The sequence below is a fragment of the Neofelis nebulosa genome, chromosome 9 (genome assembly GCF_028018385.1).
Source record: "Neofelis nebulosa isolate mNeoNeb1 chromosome 9, mNeoNeb1.pri, whole genome shotgun sequence".
Classification (NCBI taxonomy): domain Eukaryota; kingdom Metazoa; phylum Chordata; class Mammalia; order Carnivora; family Felidae; genus Neofelis; species Neofelis nebulosa.
This window is the reverse complement of record NC_080790.1, coordinates 22265291-22286401: the sequence shown is the minus strand read 5'-3', so window position 1 is coordinate 22286401 and position 21111 is coordinate 22265291. Positions and strand designations below refer to the sequence as shown.

The 21111-nt window shown below is 40.8% G+C and overlaps 1 protein-coding gene across 1 annotated transcript in view; it reads right to left on the bottom strand.

The window, feature by feature from the left end:
• Positions 1 to 20912, bottom strand: part of SLC4A1AP (solute carrier family 4 member 1 adaptor protein) — a 29053-nt gene extending 8141 nt beyond the window's left edge. Inside the window, exons 1-10 of the mRNA XM_058682885.1 lie at positions 20179 to 20912; positions 19527 to 19722; positions 17073 to 17195; positions 15569 to 15629; positions 15098 to 15237; positions 8227 to 8387; positions 7363 to 7432; positions 6546 to 6732; positions 2642 to 2753; positions 415 to 655 (exon numbers count right to left, since the gene is read on the bottom strand). Of these exons, the coding sequence (XP_058538868.1) occupies positions 415 to 655; positions 2642 to 2753; positions 6546 to 6732; positions 7363 to 7432; positions 8227 to 8387; positions 15098 to 15237; positions 15569 to 15629; positions 17073 to 17195; positions 19527 to 19722; positions 20179 to 20841 (1954 nt within the window). The 5' untranslated portion in view covers positions 20842 to 20912. The remainder of the gene's footprint in view (positions 1 to 414; positions 656 to 2641; positions 2754 to 6545; positions 6733 to 7362; positions 7433 to 8226; positions 8388 to 15097; positions 15238 to 15568; positions 15630 to 17072; positions 17196 to 19526; positions 19723 to 20178) is intronic.
• Between the last annotated feature and the right edge of the window lie 199 nt (positions 20913 to 21111).

The window sequence follows — 21111 nt, the reverse complement described above, 5'->3', positions numbered from 1 at the left end:
TTATGCTTAGCCTCTGTTTTAGGGACAGGGAAAAAAATGAGCAAGAGGAGGTTTATCCTTAAACCACCTAATCAGGCCTCATCATGAACCTAGTCCACTGCCCTCCAATCACACAGTGGCAGCTGCTCAGCATTATTTCATAGCAACTGTGGTTTCAGATTCCACAGCTTTCAAAGTTTCACAACTCTGGAATAGACTGGAAATGCCTGCCCTTATTTTGCAATGAGGATAAATAATGACTGACAGTCAAAGAAAGACCAAGAAAATATGTTTCCACAGAGTCAGCTGTGTTATATATCATAAAGTGCCACAAAGTCAAAATGCACAAGCAAGAACTGGCTTTGCTTTTTAGACCTCTGCACAATTAATGCAAATGCCCCACTGAACAGCATAGGAAGGAGAGGAAAGATTTACCATGGTTTTTTGTTTCTTTAGAACATGTGAGATCAGTGGGAGGCCTCGCTTCCTGCACTGCTTCTTCCGGCTCTATCTCCGCCTGTAACCTACTGCTCTCAGCCTCCATTTTTTTCTTTTCATCCTCCTCCTTTTCCTTCTCCACATCTTCTTCTTCTTCTTCCTCCTCCTCTTCTACTTCAGGCTCATCCTTCATTCTCATTAGAGCTGGAGGGAGTTCTGGACGTTTGGGGGGTAACTTCTATAAAGGAAACAAAACCATGAATGAAGAGTTCCACATAATGAGAAAGAGACAACTCTCTTCAAGGAGGTTAAGCTAAACGTGGAGAATGTCTAACCCCTCCAGGTTGATGAACCCTGCAGAAGTCTGCTGGAAGGAGGACCTGCACATGAGCTTTTATCCATCTGTGGACCCTTAACACATTATCTTTATTAGTTTCTAGGGTCCAAAGAATATTAAGTACAAAACACTTGAAACAGCTTGTAGGGAATGAAAACATTTATTCCAGGCGAGTACCTGCTGCAGGAATTCTGTCCTGTTACCCCTCAGGGGGTTAAAGGATCTTCATCACAAAATCTAAGAAACAGATTATTTGCCTAGATTTTTCACTTTAGATTTAACTCAATTTAAGGAAATAAGACATGTAAATTGGTAAAACAGATGCTGAAGAAAAGACATTCCTTGAAGAATAAAGTCAAACATTCTGATCAAGACCTCTCAATAAAAGTAATTATTAGAAAAAGTTGATTGCAGCTTAAGAAATAGAAAGTACCAAAGTGTACGTTGGGCATATCATTTTTTAAATAAAGGATTTAATTCAGTAATCCTTTCAAGAGAGCTTTTTATTTTATTTATTTTTTTAATTTTATTTCAAGTAGGCTCCATGCCCAACATGGGCCTTGAACTTATGACCCTGAGATTAAGAGTTGTATGCTCTACTGACTGAGCCATCCAGGCACCCCTAAAGAGAGTTTTTAAGTAGAGTTTTTCCGCTAACTAAAACACAAGTACTTCCAGTCCCCCCATCCTCACAGAAAAACCTCCATCTCAGGTCAACCACATACTCACTCACAACATATGGCTGGGACTTCAGGCTTCTTCCCCCAGATGGCAGTTTACCCTAATTGAAGGTGCTGGGGGCTGAATTCTGTCCCCACAAAATTCATACGTTGAAGTCCCAATCCTTAGTACCTCAGAAGTAACCATATTTAGAGATAAAATCTTTAAAGAGGTAAGTTAAAACAAAGCAGTTAGAGTAGGACCCTAATCCAATATGGCTGGTATTTTTTTTTTTTTTTTTTTGAGAGGGTGAGAGAGAGAAAGAGAGAGAGAAAGAGAGGGAGAGAGCGAGCATGCACGTAAGGAAAGAGCAGGGGAGGGGCAGAGAGAGAGGGAGGGAGAGACTCCCAAGCAGGCTCCGCACTGTCAGCCCCACCAGGGGCTCAATCTCACGAACCTTGATAGTGACCTGAGCCAAAATCTAGATTCAGACGCTTAACCAACTGAGTCACCCAGGCATCCCACTATGACCGGTACTCTTATAAGAGGAGGAGGAGAGGGGAGACACCACAGGTGCAAGTGCACAGACAGGTGACCACGTGAAGATGCAGGAAGAGGGCAGCCATCCCCAAGCCTAGGAAAGAGACCTCAGGGGAAACCAACCCTGCTGGCATGCTGATCTCGGAACTGTGAGAAAATAAATTTCTGTCCTCTAAGCCGCTCAGCCCGTGGTATTTGGTTAGGGCAGCCCTCGCACACTAATACACAAGATTCAGCTCTTTGGGGTGATGAACACCTTCTAAAAGCTCGACCTGTAAACAGGGATGTATATAAAACAAAAACATTCACCAGTGAAGTGTTAGAGGATAACAGAGAGATCACAAAACTCAAAAAAGAGAGGACCTGGAATTGATTGCCAGTCTAGTCACTTAATGATGATGATGTGTCCCGTAATTAACTTCTCTGACCCTGTTTCCTCACCTTTGAGAGGTAATAATTCCCACAAGTCAGCAAGTGTTGAAGGGATTAAATGAAGTAAGGAACACCACATGGCAGAGCCGGGTGCAGTGACTATATAACTAACAAATGTTGAGTCCCACCAGGAAAAGAGACACTTCTTAAATGCAACATCCATCACAAATTAATACACTGATGTTCAATGTACGAATCAGTTATATGCAAATTGACTTGACAGCTAAAAGTTTAACACCGTGACCCACAACTTACCCCTACTGTTCCCGTTTTTAATTTGAATTTGCTTCCTCCTTTCATGGCACCAAAGAGAGGCAACGTAAGCTTTTTGGCTTTGTTTTCCACATCTGTAGTCTGACTTTCAGTCCTAAGAAGAAAGAGTAATTGTACATGTCTATTCCAGTGAGGCCAAAATTTTATCTAAAAACACTCTGGACTCTGACAAAGAAACTTCTGGGAAACAAAAATTTCCACAAAATGAATATCTAAGAATATACCAACAGGAAAAGGCCAACGGAGTCTGAATGGACAATGATACTGCTGACTGTCACAGACACAGGACTATTAAGGGCGAGATGAGGTTCTTAACTTCAGTTAAGTCCCAACATGCTACATGACTTCACCTTCATAAAATGATGCTAACAGTACGAAGGTCACTGGCAAATGGGGCAAGTTCCCATTCCCACTAAGTGGCAGGAGACAGGTCCACAAAGTAAAGCCCTATTTTCCACCAACCTCGCAAGAGGACCCACAGTATCTTGCCTGGAGTCCACACTTATCATAACCGTGGACAAAGGCTCTGATCACAGAAGTTAAAAAAACAAAAACAAAAACCTCTGTGAAGGGGCTACGCTGCGTGGTGAGTAATGACAAGGACATAATGAGAGACCTTACAACTGGTGAGTTTGTCAGCGTCTCACTGGCTGGAGAGAGTTATAACAGCTAAGCCCACTAGGGTAAAGCTAAGGAAGAGCAAAAAGAAGAGATTATAGAAATTGGGAAACAACAGGGGCAAAAAAAAGAACACAGCAAAAACAAAAAGGATGTAGTTGAGTTGACAAGACATTCAGAGAGTAGGCAGAGGTGACGATGACAAGATAGCATGAGGAGACATAGGGAAGGGCAGGCCTGCATTCTGGAATACAGGGATAGCACTGGCACTCAAGACACACAGTGAGCCATATGAGAAAATGACCTTGCTGCTCTACACTGAAGCCCCATTTGTCACTACTACCTTCTTCTACCTAAGTCTTACCCCCTCAGTGGTGCTCTTGGGCCTAGCCTCACCACCTTGCTCTCTACCATGGACAGACCCATTGCCTTGCTAAGGCCACCAGAAAAATCCTGCCTGTTTGTCCGTAAAGACTTTTCATCAAATACTATCCTTCACAGCCCCTCCCTACAGGTCTCAGGAAGGTTCTAGCACAGAAGACAAAAGCAAGAGCAACCCAGATATTCTTCAGCTCCATTAAATAGCTTGGCTTGTCTGGAAGACGGGCAAAGTCACCCCAAGGAGACAAAATGGCAGAAGAAGGGATCCCAATCAAGAGCTGCTTGGGCAGGGGCAGGAGGGGTGTTAGGTAGAAAGGTTGGAAGGTCAACCAAAGTGAGAAGAGGAGGGAGAAGGTACACACATCTGTACATGTGCTGCTGAAGTGAGCACAAGGTACACACATCTGAAGTCCAGGATATAAAGTAGGAGAGGGAGGAGAAACTAACCAGACACACAGACAGCAGGAAGGGAGGCTGTGGAGGAGACTGGCATACCTTCTCTGGAAGGGATGACTTAGCAAGGGAAAGGATTTCAGAGTTGGAATTAAAATTCAATGTTAATTGGTTTACCCTCAGCTATACCTCCAGAGTTTTTACCCTTTCTCCACAAACACAATGTTACAAATAACTGCTAAGTATAACAGAAACAGGACAATGATCACAATGATGATACAGACACTTTGTCAAGTGCTGTTCGAGTCATCTTTGCAACATCACCAGTACTTCTAATTGACAGACAAGGAAGGCGAAGGTCAAAGAAGTTGCATAATTTGCCTCAAAATGCCCAAAAAGTAATTGATAGAGTTGAGAATGAAAGCCAGGGAGTCTAACTCGAGTGCTAACCCCCCTCCTCACTATCAGTAAATCAAACGCCACCAGGGTCAAACAGACCTTCGTGGACTGACCTATCAATCACTGCGTTAAATAACCAAACTACACATAAATCCTTTAACAAAACTGCTAGTAATTTAGGGACAAATTTTCTGTACAATCAAGGGCTCCAGATACATAGATACATTTTACCTTTACATCTCGACATAAAAATTGTCCCCCAGTACCTACATGTTTATCTATACAATGCCCCCAGCATCAAGTCACAGGTTTTGTACACAGGGGTAAGGCGCCACATACTGACAATCTAAAGCAGTGCCATCCAACAGAATTTTCTGCAATTATGGAAACGCTCTGCATCTGCACTGTCCAATACAGTAGCCACTATCCACATGTGGCTACTGAGGAGTTAAAATGTGGCTAGTTGTCTGAAGAACTGAATTTGCAATGTCATTTCATTTTAATATCACATAAGACTAATGGGTGCTATATAGGAAGGACATCACAGATCAAAAGAAAATGGGAAACTTTCTAGAATTAATTACCTTCTTAAGTGTGTGTACCCATCTGGGCAATGCCACTTTTTGAGATGCCCACCTGGATTGTCCTGGATTGTGCTCACTTAAAGTGGCTTATTTCTACAACAACCTACTCAACATTTTCAAAATTTGTTGAGACCACTTAGAACAAAATTTGAAAATATTGCCAAGTTGAAAGACTGGACCTTATTCTCTCTCTCTCTCTCTCTCTCTCTCTCTGTCACACACACACACACACACACACACACACACACACACACGCACACACACATTCATACACTCATGAATACTAGTCAAGTCTGGGAAAAATTATTCCCAAAATTTTGTTCACCAATTACTAAAAAATCTTTTCGACTTCTACAAATGGATTTGGGTTCTTTTCTTCCAAAAATTTCCCCAAAATCAACTTTAGGGGATTATGCCTTCCCCCATTTTAAAGGAAGAAATTCCACTTTAAAAGTATTTAAATACATTAAAATTGTCAACTGGTTCTTAGGAATGACAAATCAGGTGTTAAAATGACAATCTGTGGTTTTAAAATCATAGATTAAAAAATGGTATTACGTTGTTGTACTTGTCTTTCTCTTTCTCTTATGAGCAAGATTGAGCATCATTTTATATAGTTATATAGCTATTTGTATTTCTTTTTCAGTGGCCTGTCAGTTGATATCCTTTTCCCATTTTTCTCTTTGGTAGATGGTTGTCTACTTATTCGAAGGTCTTTATAGATTAGGGAAATTAGCCTTTTGTGCATGTTGCTCTTTAAAATTTACTCTGGGGGCACCTGGGTGGCTCAGCCAGTTGAGCATCTGACTTCAGCTCAGGTCATGATCTCACGGCTCATGAGTTCAAGTCCTGCGTCAGGCTCTGTGCTGACAGCACGGAGCCTGGAGCCTGCTTCAGAATCTATCTCCCTCTCTCTCTGCCCCTCCCTTTCTCATGCTCTGACTTTCTCTCTCTCTTTCTCAAAAATAAACATTTAAAAAAAAAATCTTTTTAATAAAAAAATAAAAAATAAAGAAGTTTACTCTGCATTAAAAATTAAGAAAAAAATCAGAGCTTTCCAATGAAAAAGGAATCAATATAGTTTTCTCTAAAAATCCTACAGCAGTCTATATTTCACAAACGAAATGGCTTTTTACTCTATGAAATCACTGCCTTCTGTGCTTTAAAGGGTTCCCTACAGTCTATTTTTATTCTGTAATGATTATCTAAGAAAATAAAGATATAATGGGACTCCTGGGTAGCTTAGTCGGTAAGCATCCAACTTTGGCTCAGGTCATGATCTCATAGCTTGTGAGTTCGAGCCATGAGTCGGGCTCTACGCTTACAGTAGAGAGCCTTGCTTGGGATTCTCTCTCCCTTGTTCTCTGCCCCCCACCCCCCACTCATTCCTTCTCTCTCTCTCAAAATAAATAAACTTAAAAACAATTTAAAAAAAAGAAAGATATAATTCAAAATGTTATCTGTGCAAACATGCTTATTTAAAATTTCAAGTATAACTAAGACTTACTTACTTTTTTAGTTCTGGAATCTCTGCTGGTTTTACAATTTTTATCAACCCTTTAAGTCTCTGTAGTTCTTTCCTCAGTTCAAAAGTTCTCAGGTGAAGTTTCTTCCGGGACACACCATCCAATGCACTCCCTGATTTCATTTCTGACATGAACGCATCTAAGGAGTCCTGAGATGGCGACTCTGATAAAGCTGTCCAAGAAAAAGAGAATACATGTTTAGAAAAATTGCCTCAAATATTTTAAAACTCAGCCAAAGTTTCTGTAGAAAAGTCAGTAACTTAAAGTTGGACAGAGGACATTACTGGTATTAGGAATAAGAAAACAGGTTATAGCTTGGAGACCTTGGGACATCACTTTGCCTTAATGCACTTCATTCCCCTCATCTATTACATAGAAAGTTTAAACCAAATAATTTATAACGTTCCTTATAGTTCTAAGATCTTCTGTTGTTCCTTAGAAAGGCTCCATATTCTCGGGGCGCCTGGGTGGCGCAGTCGGTTAAGCGTCCGACTTCAGCCAGGTCACGATCTCGCGGTCCGTGAGTTCGAGCCCCGCGTCAGGCTCTGGGCTGATGGCTCGGAGCCTGGAGCCTGTTTCCGATTCTGTGTCTCCCTCTCTCTCTGCCCCTCCCCCGTTCATGCTCTGTCTCTCTCTGTCCCAAAAATAAATAAAAAACATTAAAAAAAAAAATTAAAAAAAAAAAAAAAAAAAAAAAAAAAGAAAGGCTCCATATTCTGTACATCTTACTAACTAGCCTGGAAGAGTGCAATACTTATGGGAGATGCCCTATACATATTTGTTTCACGGGTCATTAACTTACCTTTGCTTGACGCTTTCAGTTTCTCAGAAATTTCAGAGAGTTCCCTTTCAGCATCATTTAACTTTGCAACCTGTAATGCCCAGATTAACAGGGTTAACAAATGTTTTTCTTCTTTCAAAATATGGTAGCTTTCCTGTCTTCCTCATCTTATTTCCACTATTGTTACAAGTTTAAGAGGATTCAATCAGAAGTGTAATTAAATGTGCTCTTTATGGAGTTAACATTTTCATGCGTTTATATGATTCAAGCTGAGTTAATTTCTGAATTCAGAATTTAACAGAATGAAAGTACAGAACATAGACTTGACTTTACTCAGAAGAAAGAACTCAAGTCATTTCTTTTCACTGATGAATCAAAGAACAAAGCAAAACAAAACAAAAAAACAACAGATGTTGGGTAATGTTTTAAGCTCTGAATACTACTAATTATAGTGAAAAGACATGCTCTTATAATGATTTCATGAAGGATATACTACTTAAGACTATTACCAAACTACATTCCTCAAAATTCCTTTCACAATTCTTGACTGCCAGAAGTCTAAAGTTGATTTCACCTCAGAATGTCCAAATTTGGAACTTTTTCCTTCCTTTTCGTGGGATTAACATCATACCCAAAGAATGCTTATGAATGGATCAAGATCCACTGTGAGGCAGACAGAGTCTCTAGCAGCAAGCCAAACTTTTCTCCAACTTGTGTAAGACTAGTTGTTTGTTACTATCAAATTTACAGATCAAGAAAGTTATACTTGAGTACCAGATTTCAACACCACTGCTTTAAAAATTGTAATTATAAAACAAATTTAAATAATATATTATCTTATTAAAAAATTAAACTACCACAGCTACTTCTATAAATAAAACTTGCCAATGATTCAAACGTCTCTGGCTTCTCATCAATCTTCCCAGCCTTCTTCATACGGTTCAGACGCTTCTTTTCAACCAGGCCGGTCCGATCAAGAAATGTGTCATCATCACTATCATAAAAGTCTTCATCCTCCCAGTTCTTGGCTTTCCTTTTCCGAGATACTAGAAGGAGATAAAAAAAAAAAGTGGTAATAAATAAGTTAAAAAGAAAAAGAATCTTTCAATTATTGAAAGATTCAACAAGCTGTCAAACTACATATAAAAACAAAGGGTTAGGGTGCCTGTGTGGCTTAGTCGGTAAAGCATCCAATTCTTGATTTCAGCGCAGGTCATGATCTCCCATGCTGGCAGTGCAGAGCCTGCTTGGGATTCTCTCTCTCCCCCTCTCTCTCTTCCCCTCCCCTGCTTGCACTCTGGTTCCCTCTCATAAATAAATAAACAAACAAACTTAAAAACAACAACAACAACAAAGCGTTAAACCTGGAAGACACTATGCTAAGTGAAATAAGCCAGACACACGATTCCACTTACAAGAGTTAACTAGAATAGTCAAATTCAGAGAAACAGAAGGTAGAATGGTAATCATCAGGGACTAGTGGAAGGAAGAATGAGAAATTAGTGTTTAATGCGTACAAAGTTTCAATATGGGAAGATGAGAAAGTACTGAGATGGACATAGCAATGGTTGCACAACAATGTGAATGTATTTAATACACTTAATGCTCACAATGGTGAATTTTATGATATGTATGTTTTACCACATTAAGAAAAATTAAACAAAGGGCTATTTAATGAACAAAAGGCTCTCAAAAATCAATGAGTAAAAAAGGAAAAAGATAAATGAGGAAAAGATCAATAATCTAAAAGAAAATTTGGGAAAGAATAATCAAAGCAGTTCACAGAAAAAGAAATACAATGGCCAAAACATTTTATAAGACGTTAATAATGTCCAATTTGGCAAGGGTACGGGGAAATGGACTCTCAAACAGCTGATGGGAATGTACATTGATACACAATCTTTTTTTTTTATGTTTATTCATTTTTGAAAGACATAGAGAGACAGAGCACAAGCAGGGGTGGGGCGGAGAGAGAGGGGGACACAGAATCTGAAGCAGGCTCCAGGCTCTAAGCTGTCAGCACAGAGCCCGATGCGGGGCTCGAACTCACTAACCTCAAGATCATGACCTGAGCCGACGTCAGATGCTCAACCGACTGAGCCACCCAGGTGCCCTGTTACACAATCTTTTTGACGGTCAACCTCACAATATCTGTCAAATGCAATTGATCTAACAATTCTACTTATAGGAAATTATCCTATGGGTATCAATGCCCTGTTATTTGTAACAGTGAAAATCTGGAAAGCCCATCAATAGGGAACTATGTTAGCTATTACTTTTTTGTCCACCCTACGCCATCTTACTCCTCTTGTTATGCTAAAAGTACCCCTTTTCTTCTAGAATACTCCTCCTCCATTCCATCTGGATTAGGGGTCATCATGTGACCAAAGCCAAATCAGTAAGAATCCTTCCCTCATATTTATATTTAGATACGTGCAAAAAAGGGCTCTCTTTCCAATGAGATTATGAAAGAGGGAAGATACAAATCTAAGCAGTGAGCAGCCAGCTCTTTTGCATGGGGTAAGAATCTGTCTGCAAAATAAAACCATATGCTCATGTGACAGACTCACACACATACACACACACAGCTTTTATGGTGTCCTGTGACACTGAGACTTCTGGTTTGATAGGACCAGAACTTAAGGTCCTAGTTCATACAGTTCCTCCTTCAATCCTGTAAGCAATTCTTCTCAACCTGGAGAAGAGATGGACAATAGTGGAGATGGAGCCAATAACTTTTCTCCCTAAGCTAGTCTGAATTGGGTTTCTATTATTTACAACCAAAACAGTCCTTATTAAAAAAACTTCATGATTTCCAGGTTAAGATGGTACACTGAACGTACATATGTAATTTCACTCTCTCCCCATATCCCACTAAAGCTGTGGTAAAGAGATCTGTTTTAAAAACATTAACCTACTGGGGCACCTGGCTGGCTTAGCTGGCACAGCATGGGACTCTTGATCCTCGGGTTGTGAGTTTGGGTCCCATGTTAGGTACAGAGCTTACTTAAAAATAATTAAATAAACAAACAAATAAATAAACAAACAAACATTAATCTACAAAGACAGAACAGGAGAAGGAATAGCAATACCTAATTTTTGGAAATTATAAAACAGACAGACAAGTGGAAACTTAACTTAGCAGAACTAAAAAAGATGAATCCTAAAACAACAGTGGGGAAAGATGAGAACCAATCTGATGATACTGCAGAATCCTCAACAGGATCTGGAACCGGGGATAGACAGTAGTGCTAAAATAAAAAGAACTGAGTAAAAGCTGGTTGAGAAAAAGATCCTCCTCCCTGACTACTTATCTCCTCATCCCCAGAAAAAAATCCAGAGGTGAATCCCTAGAAAGGGTAAGATAAAAAGACTTTGCATTGTGGACTGCCCAGTTTATGTTCTATATTCTACATATTAAATATGTATTTATTTATTCTAAAAATAGTACTGTCCTGAAAATAGCTGAATTTTGAGAATCTGCTCAGCCATCTTCCAGCACTTAGCTCTAAGAATTTCAGGAAGGAAGAATTTCAGGAATTTCATGCAGGAAGTCAGAAGAGTACTCTCTGAGGAATCCCGCCAGCAGAAGAGGAAAAAACCTAACGATTCTTACATGAGGAGTTCCCCAACAAAAGGCCCACATTAATCTATAGTGTTACTCAAAGGTAATAAGCCCCACCTATATATTCCAAGCTGTCAATCACCTTTTTTGTCCCCAAATAAGAATCTACACCCAAGGACTACACAAAAACTGGGAAACACCTCTAACATGCAGGACCGAGACTACACAAAAAAGAAAAGGCAGAGATTAGCAGCAAGATGAGATACTTAAAATCCAGGAAACAACAATAGCATATTATATTTTAAAAATGAATACCCAAAGGACAAAAATGAGCCTTGGAAATTAAAATCTTGATTGCAAAATGTAAAGATAAAGCTGCAGAAATCTCCCAGAAAGAATAAAAAGACATAGAGATAAAAAAAAAAAAGAGGGGCGCCTGGGTGGCTTGGTTGGTTGAGCGTCCGACTTCGGCTCAGGTCATGATCTCACGGCCCGTGAGTTCGAGCCCCGCGTCGGTCTCTGTGCTGACCGCTCAGAGCCTGGAGCCTGCTTCGGATTCTGTGTCTCCCCCTCTCTCTGCCCCTCCCCTGTTCATGCTCTGTCTCTCTCTGGCTCAAAAACAAATAAACGTTGAAAAAAAAAAATTAAAAAAAAGAAAGAAAAAAAAGATAAGAAACTTAAATGGTCAGTCTAAGATGTTCAATATCAAAATAACAAAATTCAAGAGAGAAAGAGAAAACAGAAGGATGAAATGATTAATGGCATAATTCCAGAAATGTTTCTAACTATCAAAGATTTCCAGATCAAAAGGATCCAACAAGTACCTAGAAAAATGGATGAAAATAGACCCACAGAAAGGTACATCATAGTTAAGTTTCAGAAGCTTGAGAACAAAGGGAAGCTCCTACAAACTCCTAGTGTGTGTGTAGGGGATGGGAAATGACATACACTAGATAAGGATTCTGAACCCGTTAGGACTGCAAGAGCAACACTGAATATAAGGTGGTAACAGTAATACCTTCAAAGCTGTGAAGGAAAATTATTTCCCATTTAGAATTCTATTCCTAGCCAAACAATTAACCAAGAGTAAAGCTAGAATAATTGTATTTTCAGAGTGGGGAATTTAATATAGTTTACCTGCTATACATCCTTTCTCAAGAATTCACTACATGTCCACCAAAATGAAAGAGTAGACCAAGAACAACGAAAGAAGTGAAATCCACTGGAGACTATCATCATCCATGACCTCTATTGTTTTACCAGCTTTTTAATCTGCAAAACTACAGAAAGATGTGCTCCACTAAAACAAGGGAATAAACCAAGAAACATGAGAATCTGGGAATCAAGAAACAGAAAATCCAACCCTGGAGAAAGACAAAGGAAATGTCAAGGATGACAGCAAAGTGCAGTCCCAGATGACAGTGCTCCAGTAGGTTCAGAGAATAGTGAGCCCTGAAAGAACATTGCTCTTCAGGAGAAATGTTTCCAAAAAGATCAGAACTGATCAATTACTTGATGTGATTGACCATGTGGAAAAATATACTGAAAGGCTCTTGAAAGATGTGGAAAGAATGAACAGAGTTACAAAAAATCCACACACATGAAAAACAAACAATTATTAACTTTAGGAAAAACAAAAAGAAAAAACTCCTCAGTTTAACTAATATTTGCATAAACATAATCATGTAAATATTAAATACTAATGTAACAGAGTCAGTACATAATGTTTAAAATAAGTGATTCAGTTGCACCTGGGTGGCTCAGTTGGTTAAGTGTCCAACTCTTGATTTTGGTTCAGGTCATGATCTCACGGTTAGTGGTCATGATCTCACAGTTAGTGGGTTTGAGTCCCACGTCTGGCTCCACGCTGACAGCAAGAAGCCTGCTTGGGATTCCCATTCTCTCTACTCCTCCCCTGCTTGCACACTCTCTCAAAATAAATAAACAAACTTATAAAAAGTTCAATCATAAAATAAAATAAAATATTCAAAATAAAACAGCATACTCTTCCTTTTGGGAAATACGGATATTTTTAAATGCCAGAAAAAATAATTAAGAGTTAAAAGCCTTCTAAGATTGAAGACTGGGGAGAGGCAGGGCAAGGAACAGGTATATTTTGCATAAGCCTTTGGTAGTTTTTTGGGGTTTTTTTAATTTTTATTTATTTTGAGAAAGAGAGAGAAAGAACGTGAGTGTGGAAGGGCAGAGAGAGAAGGAAAGAGAATCTCAAGCAGGCTCCAGGCTATTAGTGCACAGCCTAATATGGGACTTGATCCCATGACCCTGGGATCATGACCTGAGCTGAAATCAAAAGTCAAATGATCAATTGATTGAACCACCCAGGTGCCCCAAGCCTTTGGTAGTTTTAAATAATACATAAGTTACTTTGCAATAATACAAACTAATTTTAGAATAAACACAAATATAACAGAAGCCTTTATTAATAAATGATGATGGGGCGCCTGGGTGGCTCAGTTGGTTAAGCGTCCGACTTCATCTCACATCACAATCTCACGGTCCGTGAGTTCGAGCCCTGCATTGGGCTCTGGGCTGATGGCTCAGAGCCTGGAGCCTGCTTCCAATTCTGTGTCTCCCTCTCTCTCTGCCCCTCCCCCGTTCATGCTCTGTCTCTCTCTGTCTCAAAAATAAATAAATGTTGGGGCGCCTGGGTGGCGCAGTCGGTTAAGCGTCCGACTTCAGCCAGGTCACGATCTCGCGGTCCGTGAGTTCGAGCCCCGCGTCAGGCTCTGGGCTGATGGCTCAGAGCCTGGAGCCTGTTTCCGATTCTGTGTCTCCCTCTCTCTCTGCCCCTCCCCCGTTCATGCTCTGTCTCTGTCTGTCCCAAAAATGAATAAAAAACGTTGAAAAAAAAAAATTTAAAAAAAAAATAAAAAAAAAAAAATAAAAAAAATAAAAAAAATAAATAAATAAATAAATGTTAAAAAAAATTTAAAAAATAAATAAATAAATAAATATTAAAAAAAATAAATAAATGATGATATAGCCAGAAAGGCTTTTTATTTTTATTTATTTTTGAAGTTTATTTTTGAAAGAGAGAGAGAGAGAGAGAGGGAATGAGCACAAGGGAGCAGGTCAGAGAGAGATGGAGAGTGAGAGAGAATCCCAAGCAGGCTCCATGCTGTCAGTGCAGAGCCCGACATGGGGCTTGATCCCATAAAGAACCATGAGACCATGACCTGAGCCGAAATCAAGAGTCAGATGCTTAACTGACTAAGCCACCCAGGTGTCCCTGACAGGCTTTTAAAAATGAGATAAATTTAATGCAATTATACAGACAATACCCATGATACATTCTTATATTAAAATTGTAAGTCATGAAAGACTATAATATAAATTAAATGCATTTGTGTATGAAGTTTGCTTTTTATTAAAGTATCTATCTATACTCATAAAAAATTTCTAAGAAAATATGGCTTCTAAGGGGCGCCTGGGTGGCTCAGTCGGTTGAGTGTCTGACTTTGGCTCAAGTCATGATCTCGCGGTTCATGAGTTAGAGCCCCGCGTCGGGCTCTGTGCTGATGGCTCAGAGCCTGGAGCCTGCTTCGGATTCTGTGTCTCCCTCTCTTTCTGCCTCTCCCCTGCTCATGCTCTGTCTCTGTCTCCAAAAAATAAATACGCGTTAAAAAAAAAAATTTTTTTTTTTTTTAAAAGAAAATATGCCTTCCTTTGGGTACTGAGATATGGAATATTTTCTTTTCAGCTCATAGAATTTCACACAATTTACATTTTCTCCCTAAAAAGTCATTTCGTGGGGTGCCTGCATGGCTCAGTCAGTTAAGTGGCCGACTTCGGCTCAGGTCATGATTTCGCAGTCCGTGAGTTCGAGCCCCGTGTCAGGCTCTGTGCTGACAGCTCAGAGCCTGAAGCCTGTTTCAGATTCTGTGTCTCCCACTCTCTGACCCTCCCCCGTTCATGCTCTGTCTCTCTCTGTCTCTCTCTGTCTCAAAAATAAACAAATGTTAAAAAAAAATTAAAAAAAAAATATTTCTCTCTGTCTCAAAAATAAATAAACGTTAAAAAAAACAAAATTAAAAAAAAAAAGTCATTTCATTGCCTTTTGTGTTAAATTCTTTCTTCCTTTCTTCTTTCTTTCTCTTTTTCTCTCTCCCTTTTTCTCTCTCTTTCCCTTCCTTCCTTCCTTCCAAAAACAAAGTGTTCCCATATACTCACCTGCCTCCTGCCGCAGCAACCCCAAAGTATCAAGGATTCGACAAGCCTCCAGTGAACACTGGATCATTGCTTCTTTTTTCTTTCCCGAATGAATGGCCTCAGCTACCAGTTGTTTTCCAGTTGAATCATCCACAGGTAATCTGTATTGGTTTGGAGTGAATCATAGCATAGTACTAAGCTCCAATTCTCATGAAAAAAACTAATATGCGGTGAAAATAGTCATTTCTTTTGACATGGCTTTTTAATCTCTCCATTCATTTTGTTATATCTTGCCAAGGTTGGACCTTAAATCTTTTCCTTATGCCTCTGACCCATCCCACCCCACCTGCCAATGATATATGTTATTAAACTATCAAGGCCCAAATTCAGGAGTAGCCTAAAAATAAGACTAAAGTTATTCTTTGGGTCTACTGTCTATTACCTAAAATTGGCCACTTTTCACAAAAGGACATTAATGAGAACAGAACATACCTCACCCTACAGAGCCAAGTGCTGTGCCCCTGTTCATCAAATTCATATTCTAATTCTTCTCCTGTGGGAGGAAGAAAGACAAAACAATTTTAACAGTATATGAAAATTACTAGTTAAGACAAAGGGAAAAGAGAGGAAAGGCTGATAAAAGAATATCAAGTTCCAGGGCACCTGGGTGGCTCAGTCAGTTTAAGTGTCTGACTCGATGTCAACTCAGGTCATGATCCCATGATTCATGAGACTGAGCCACACATCAGGCTCTGAGCTGTCCCTGCTTGGGATTCTCTCTCTCAAAATAAATAAACATTTTAAAAAAATAGAATATCAAGTTCCCATACCTCATTTAACACTAAATTTCAAAGCATTTCACTTCTCATTTCCAGGAATTATTATTTGATAATAAAATAAGGGGGAACTTGAAGCAAAGAAAAGCAAACTCAGACCAGAACAATCAGCTTGCCATAAACAGCTTTGTCCACTACATAGCAACTTTTACACTTATATTATAAGTGCAGATGTAAGTTGTCACTTTGGTTTGTAGAAGCACAAATATTGGGGTGCCTGGGTGGCTCAGTTGGCTAAGCATCTGACCTGAGCTCAGGTCATGATCTCACAGTTTGTGAGTTTGAGCCCCACATCAGGCTCTGTGCTGACAGCTCAGAGTCTGGAGCCTGCTTCGGATTCTGTCTTCCTCTCTCTCTACCCCTCCCCTGCTCATGTTTTGTCTCTGTCTCTCAAAAAAATGAATAAACATTAAAAAAAAATTTTTAGAAGCACAAATATCAAGAGCAGAATGCAACCAGTTCATATATATATTCACACACACACACACACACACACACACACACACACACACACACACAGATGTTCTCTCAAAGCATTTCTACTGAAACAGTCCTCTATGGAAACATTCTTTAAATTATATAAGGTGAACATCCATGTTAAGAATTATAAAAGATGAGGGGCGCATGGGTGGCTCAATTTGTTAAGCTTCCGACTCTTGATCTCAGCTCAGGTCATGATCTTGTGGTTTGTGGGTTCAAGCCCCACATTGGGCTCTATGCTGATGGCATACAGCCAGCTTGGGATTCTGCGTCTCCTTCTCTCTGCCCCTCACCTGCCTGTGCGCACGCTCTTTCTCTCAAAATAAATAAATAAATAAATATTAAAAAAAAAAAAAAAGAATTATAAAAGATCAGATGAAGTAGAAACAAAGAATTTTAAGAAGTTAGGTCAATCTCCCCACCACCCAAGTCTAGGATCTTCTGAGAATAATGAGACCAGATGAGTCGGAAAAAAGTAGTCCCTTTTTTCCAAGATGGGAAGAAAGACTAACAAGATTTTTACTGTTTTCAAAATAAACCTGAAGCAACTGACCACAAGGGCAAGAACTGAGCAAGGAGAGCAGCAGATAAAACACAGCATTTCTAAGTACCTTGAAGATCTACAAGACAATGCTGCTGTGGAAACCTTTTACTGGCAGGGTCAGAATCTGTTTACATACCTTCTCGGTCAAAAAAACCTTGGAGAGCCTTTTTTGGATCCTTTATATAGAAGGCCTCCCTTTCCTGCTGAAACTCTAAGACAATGGGGTTCTCTTCAGCCTCATCCTCTACAGCATCTTCTCCTACAGGATACAGTAAAGAAAGAAAAGACAGACATAAGAAGAGACTATCCGAATGACACCCACTTTTCATTTAGCCTGCATGAAGACACAGTTATCAATGAAAAGAAAGGTGGGGGGTGGGGGACAAGGGGACATACAAAACCACCAATATAAATATCTTTAGGTTTCCTAAATCGTGTGACAAATTAAAACTTGTTTTCATGGCATCTTTTGTTTTTTCCCCCATCACTATATTTCAAAAACAAAATTACCTACCACATTGTCCATGGGAAAAAATCTAAGCTTCTTGGCCTGGCATTCCCATTCTCTATCACCTGGGTCTAATACTCTGTCTCCGATATAATTTCTTAATTATTTACCATATCTGCCAGATGGACTGGCCTTCTCATTACCACTTTAAAATCATCAATCCCTAGGGGCACCTGGGTGGCTCAGTCAGTTAAGAGTCCAGCTTTGGCTCAGGTCATGATCTCACAGCTTGTGAGTTTGAGCCCCAGGTCAGGCTCTGTGCTGACAGCTCAGAGCCTAGAACCTGCTTCGGATTCTGTCTCCATCTCTCTCTGCCCCTCCCCTGCTCATGCACTGCCTCTCCCTCTCTCTCTCCCTCTCTCTCTCTCTCTCTCTCTCTCAATCTCAAATATAAATAAACATTTAAAAATAATATGGGGCGCCTGGGTGGCTCAGTCGGTTAAGCGTCTGACTTCGGTTCAGGTCATGACCTCATGGCTTGGGAGTTCGAGCCCCGCGTCGGGCTCTGGGCTGATAGCTCAGAGCGTGGAGCCTGTTTCGGATTGTGTCTCCCTCTCTCTGCCCCTCCCTGTTCACACTGTCTCTCTCAAAAATAAACATTAAAAAAAATAATAAATAAATAAATAAATAAATGAATAAATAAATAAAATCATCAATCCTTACCCTGAATATTCGATATTCAGCTTCCTAAGTGCTAATTTTTCTTTCCTTCAAGTTCCAACTAAGACCCATCTGTTTGTAGACTTAAAAACTTTCCCAGGGCGCCTGGGTGGCTCAGTCAGTTAAGCGTCCGACTTCGGCTCAGGTCATGATCTCACAGTTCGTGAGTTCGAGCCCCGCGTCGGGCTCTGTGCTGATGGCTCTGTGCTGATGGCTCGGAGCCTGGAGCCTGTTTCAGATTCTGTGTCTCCCTTTCTCTCTGCCCCTCCCCTGCTCATGCTCTGTCCCTCTCTGTCTCAAAAATAAATAAACATTAAAAAAAAAAAAAAAATTAAAAAAAAAAAAAAACTTTCCCAAATTTTAAGTCAGTGTTGCTCAAAAGAAATATAATGAAAGCCATACATGAAAGTTTTCATTTTCTAGTAGCCACATTAAAAAGGAGCAACAAGTAAAATTATCATGTAATCAGTATGAAAATAATGAATGTGGTATTTTATATTCTTGTTTCACACTAAGTCTTTGAAATCCAGTGAGTATTTTACATTTATAAAACAAGTCAGCTTGGACTAGCCATACTGTAAGTGTTCAATAACCACATGTGGGTAGTGGCTACAATACTGGACAGTGTGGGTCTAAGTCCTTAGCGATCACTCCCTTCTCTGAACCCTTACTCTAGCCTACTTATGGTTTCTATAGCTTTTGTTTGGCACTTACAAAAGTAATTTCATAATATTTATCCAGTCTTCCCAACAACATATTAAGGCATTCTTTTTTTTATATTCCTAGCCCCTGAATACCCATTGTCCAAAATGTCTGGTATTATGGAAAGTTCAATTTATTCCTCTGGCTAAAGGATGAGGTTTCTCTGATTAGCTATTTCGCATTTCAGGGAATTTACACAAAGTACAAAAATTCAAAGGACTATCCTATATTGAACATTCCATGTTACTTGACTGAATATAGTTCCATCCTCTCCAATGATAATAGTCAAGGCCAGTACCATTTAAATGGTAAAAATAATAAATTAGTTGTAGGCTGAGGAAGAGTTTACAACAAGGGAGTGGACTGTAAAATGCATTAAAAGACTGGGCTCCTGGCTGGCTCAGTCCACAAAGCAGGCAACTCTTGATCTCTGGGTTGTAAGTTTAAGCCCCACTCTGAGTGTAGAGATTACTTACAAGTAAAATCTTAAAAAAAAAAAAAAAAAAGAAAAAAGAAAAGAAATCCATAGTGCCTGTAATTCACCTTTTTGACATCAGAAAAGTTAATGAATCTCTGTGGGTTTTGGTAGTCTCGTGTGCAAATTGTATTTGTCCCATCTATCTCAAAAAGTCATGAAAGGCATATGATAGAAAACAATTAAAGATACCACCAGTAATGAATCTAAAATATTAACCTCTGGCAGCAATCTTAATGTCTTACCCATTCCCCAGGTGCAGCCCATTTCATCATCTTGACTACTAGCATTTCTCTTCCTTTCATTGGCATCCATTTCTTCTTCCTCATCCGAGTCTTCTCCTAGCATCTTCTTCTCCAACATCATTTGTTGCTGCTTGCGCAATTCTTTCAATTGCGTTACTGTCAACTCGGATTCTGCCTCTCGGTCTTCCTCTGGTCCCTGATGAACCAAGAGAAAGAATTCTTTCAGAGTTCAGGATCGCTGAATTCATATCTCACTTTCAGAAATATGGCAATGTGGGGGCGCCTGGGTGGCTCAGTCGACTAGGCGTCCGACTTCCTCTCAGGTCATAACCTCTCAGTTCGTGGCTTCGGGTCCCGCGTGGGGCTGTGTGCTGACAGCTCGGAGCCTGGAGCCTGCTTCGGAGTCTGTGTCTCCCTCTCTCTATGCTCCTCCCCTGCTCAAGCTCTCGCTCTCTCGCAAAAATAAATAAACATTAAAGTAAAATAAAAGAAAAAAATACGGCAATGTGTACAGAGGCCTGGAAAGGGGCCAGATTCTCCCACTTTTGTAATCGCTTACTGGGAGAATCTCCTTCCTCCGCGAAAGCTTAAGGAGCTCTGGAACCCAGCCCGGTGCGCTCCGGAGATTTCAGTCCTAGGTTTCTCTACTTACCTGAAGAAGAAACAGCCGGGTGCTGCCTCCAAAGCGAAGAACATGCCCGACGTGGACGCGACAATAGGTGCGGGGTGGGATGCGGATTTTGTTAAGAAAAGTGCCATGGGTGCTTCCCAGATCGTAAAGGTAGAAGCCAGGCCCGTGGCCGTCGCATTCTCCTTCGAGGCCGGACACCCTGTGCTGCAGCACGGCGTGGTACCGAGACACCGAAGGGTGCTCCAGGCACACGTCGCAGCTAGACAGCCTCCCAAAAAGGCAGTAGCTTGTCCCTTTCAAGCTCCAGGTGCCAAGGATGGTGCCGCTCTTCAGTGTCTCTAGGCTGTAGGGGGCCGTGGCGGGGCCGCCCCACGGCGGCTCTCGGTATGGGGGAGCCCGGGCCGGACCGCCAGGGGATGGAGCCGCTGTGGGCGGCCGCGGCTGCTCCTCCGGTGGACTCTTGGTGTCCCCGCTGTCCGGCCACACTGGCGGGACGTCAGGCTCCACGGAATCGGGGTCTAGCAGCGCCGTGGGCCCTTCCTTCTTCACCTCCTCAGGGTCTGAAGGACTGGTGGCGGGGGCCCTGCCCCGCACAGCCGGGGGCACCGGCAGGGTTGGTTTCTTGAAATCGTCATTGAGCTCTTGCAAAGCCTGAGGCTCGGACTTAGAGGAGCTATCGGCCATCCTCAATCGGGTGCGGTCTCGGAATCTGTTCCTGGGAAACCTCCCCCTTCGGTCTCTAGGTTCCTCTCCACGCCTCGCTCTCCCAGCTCCCGGTGGCTTCTCTGAACCCCGATGGCGGATTTGTTCCTTCACCACCTGCCACGTTACGAAGAGATGAGTATCAAGGGCAGGTCATAATAAGAAAAACAAAAGCAAAAAACAAAAAACAAAACAGTAAAAGGCGGCCGAGGAGCTATCAGCACGGGGACATCTTTAGAGGTTGCAACCGGA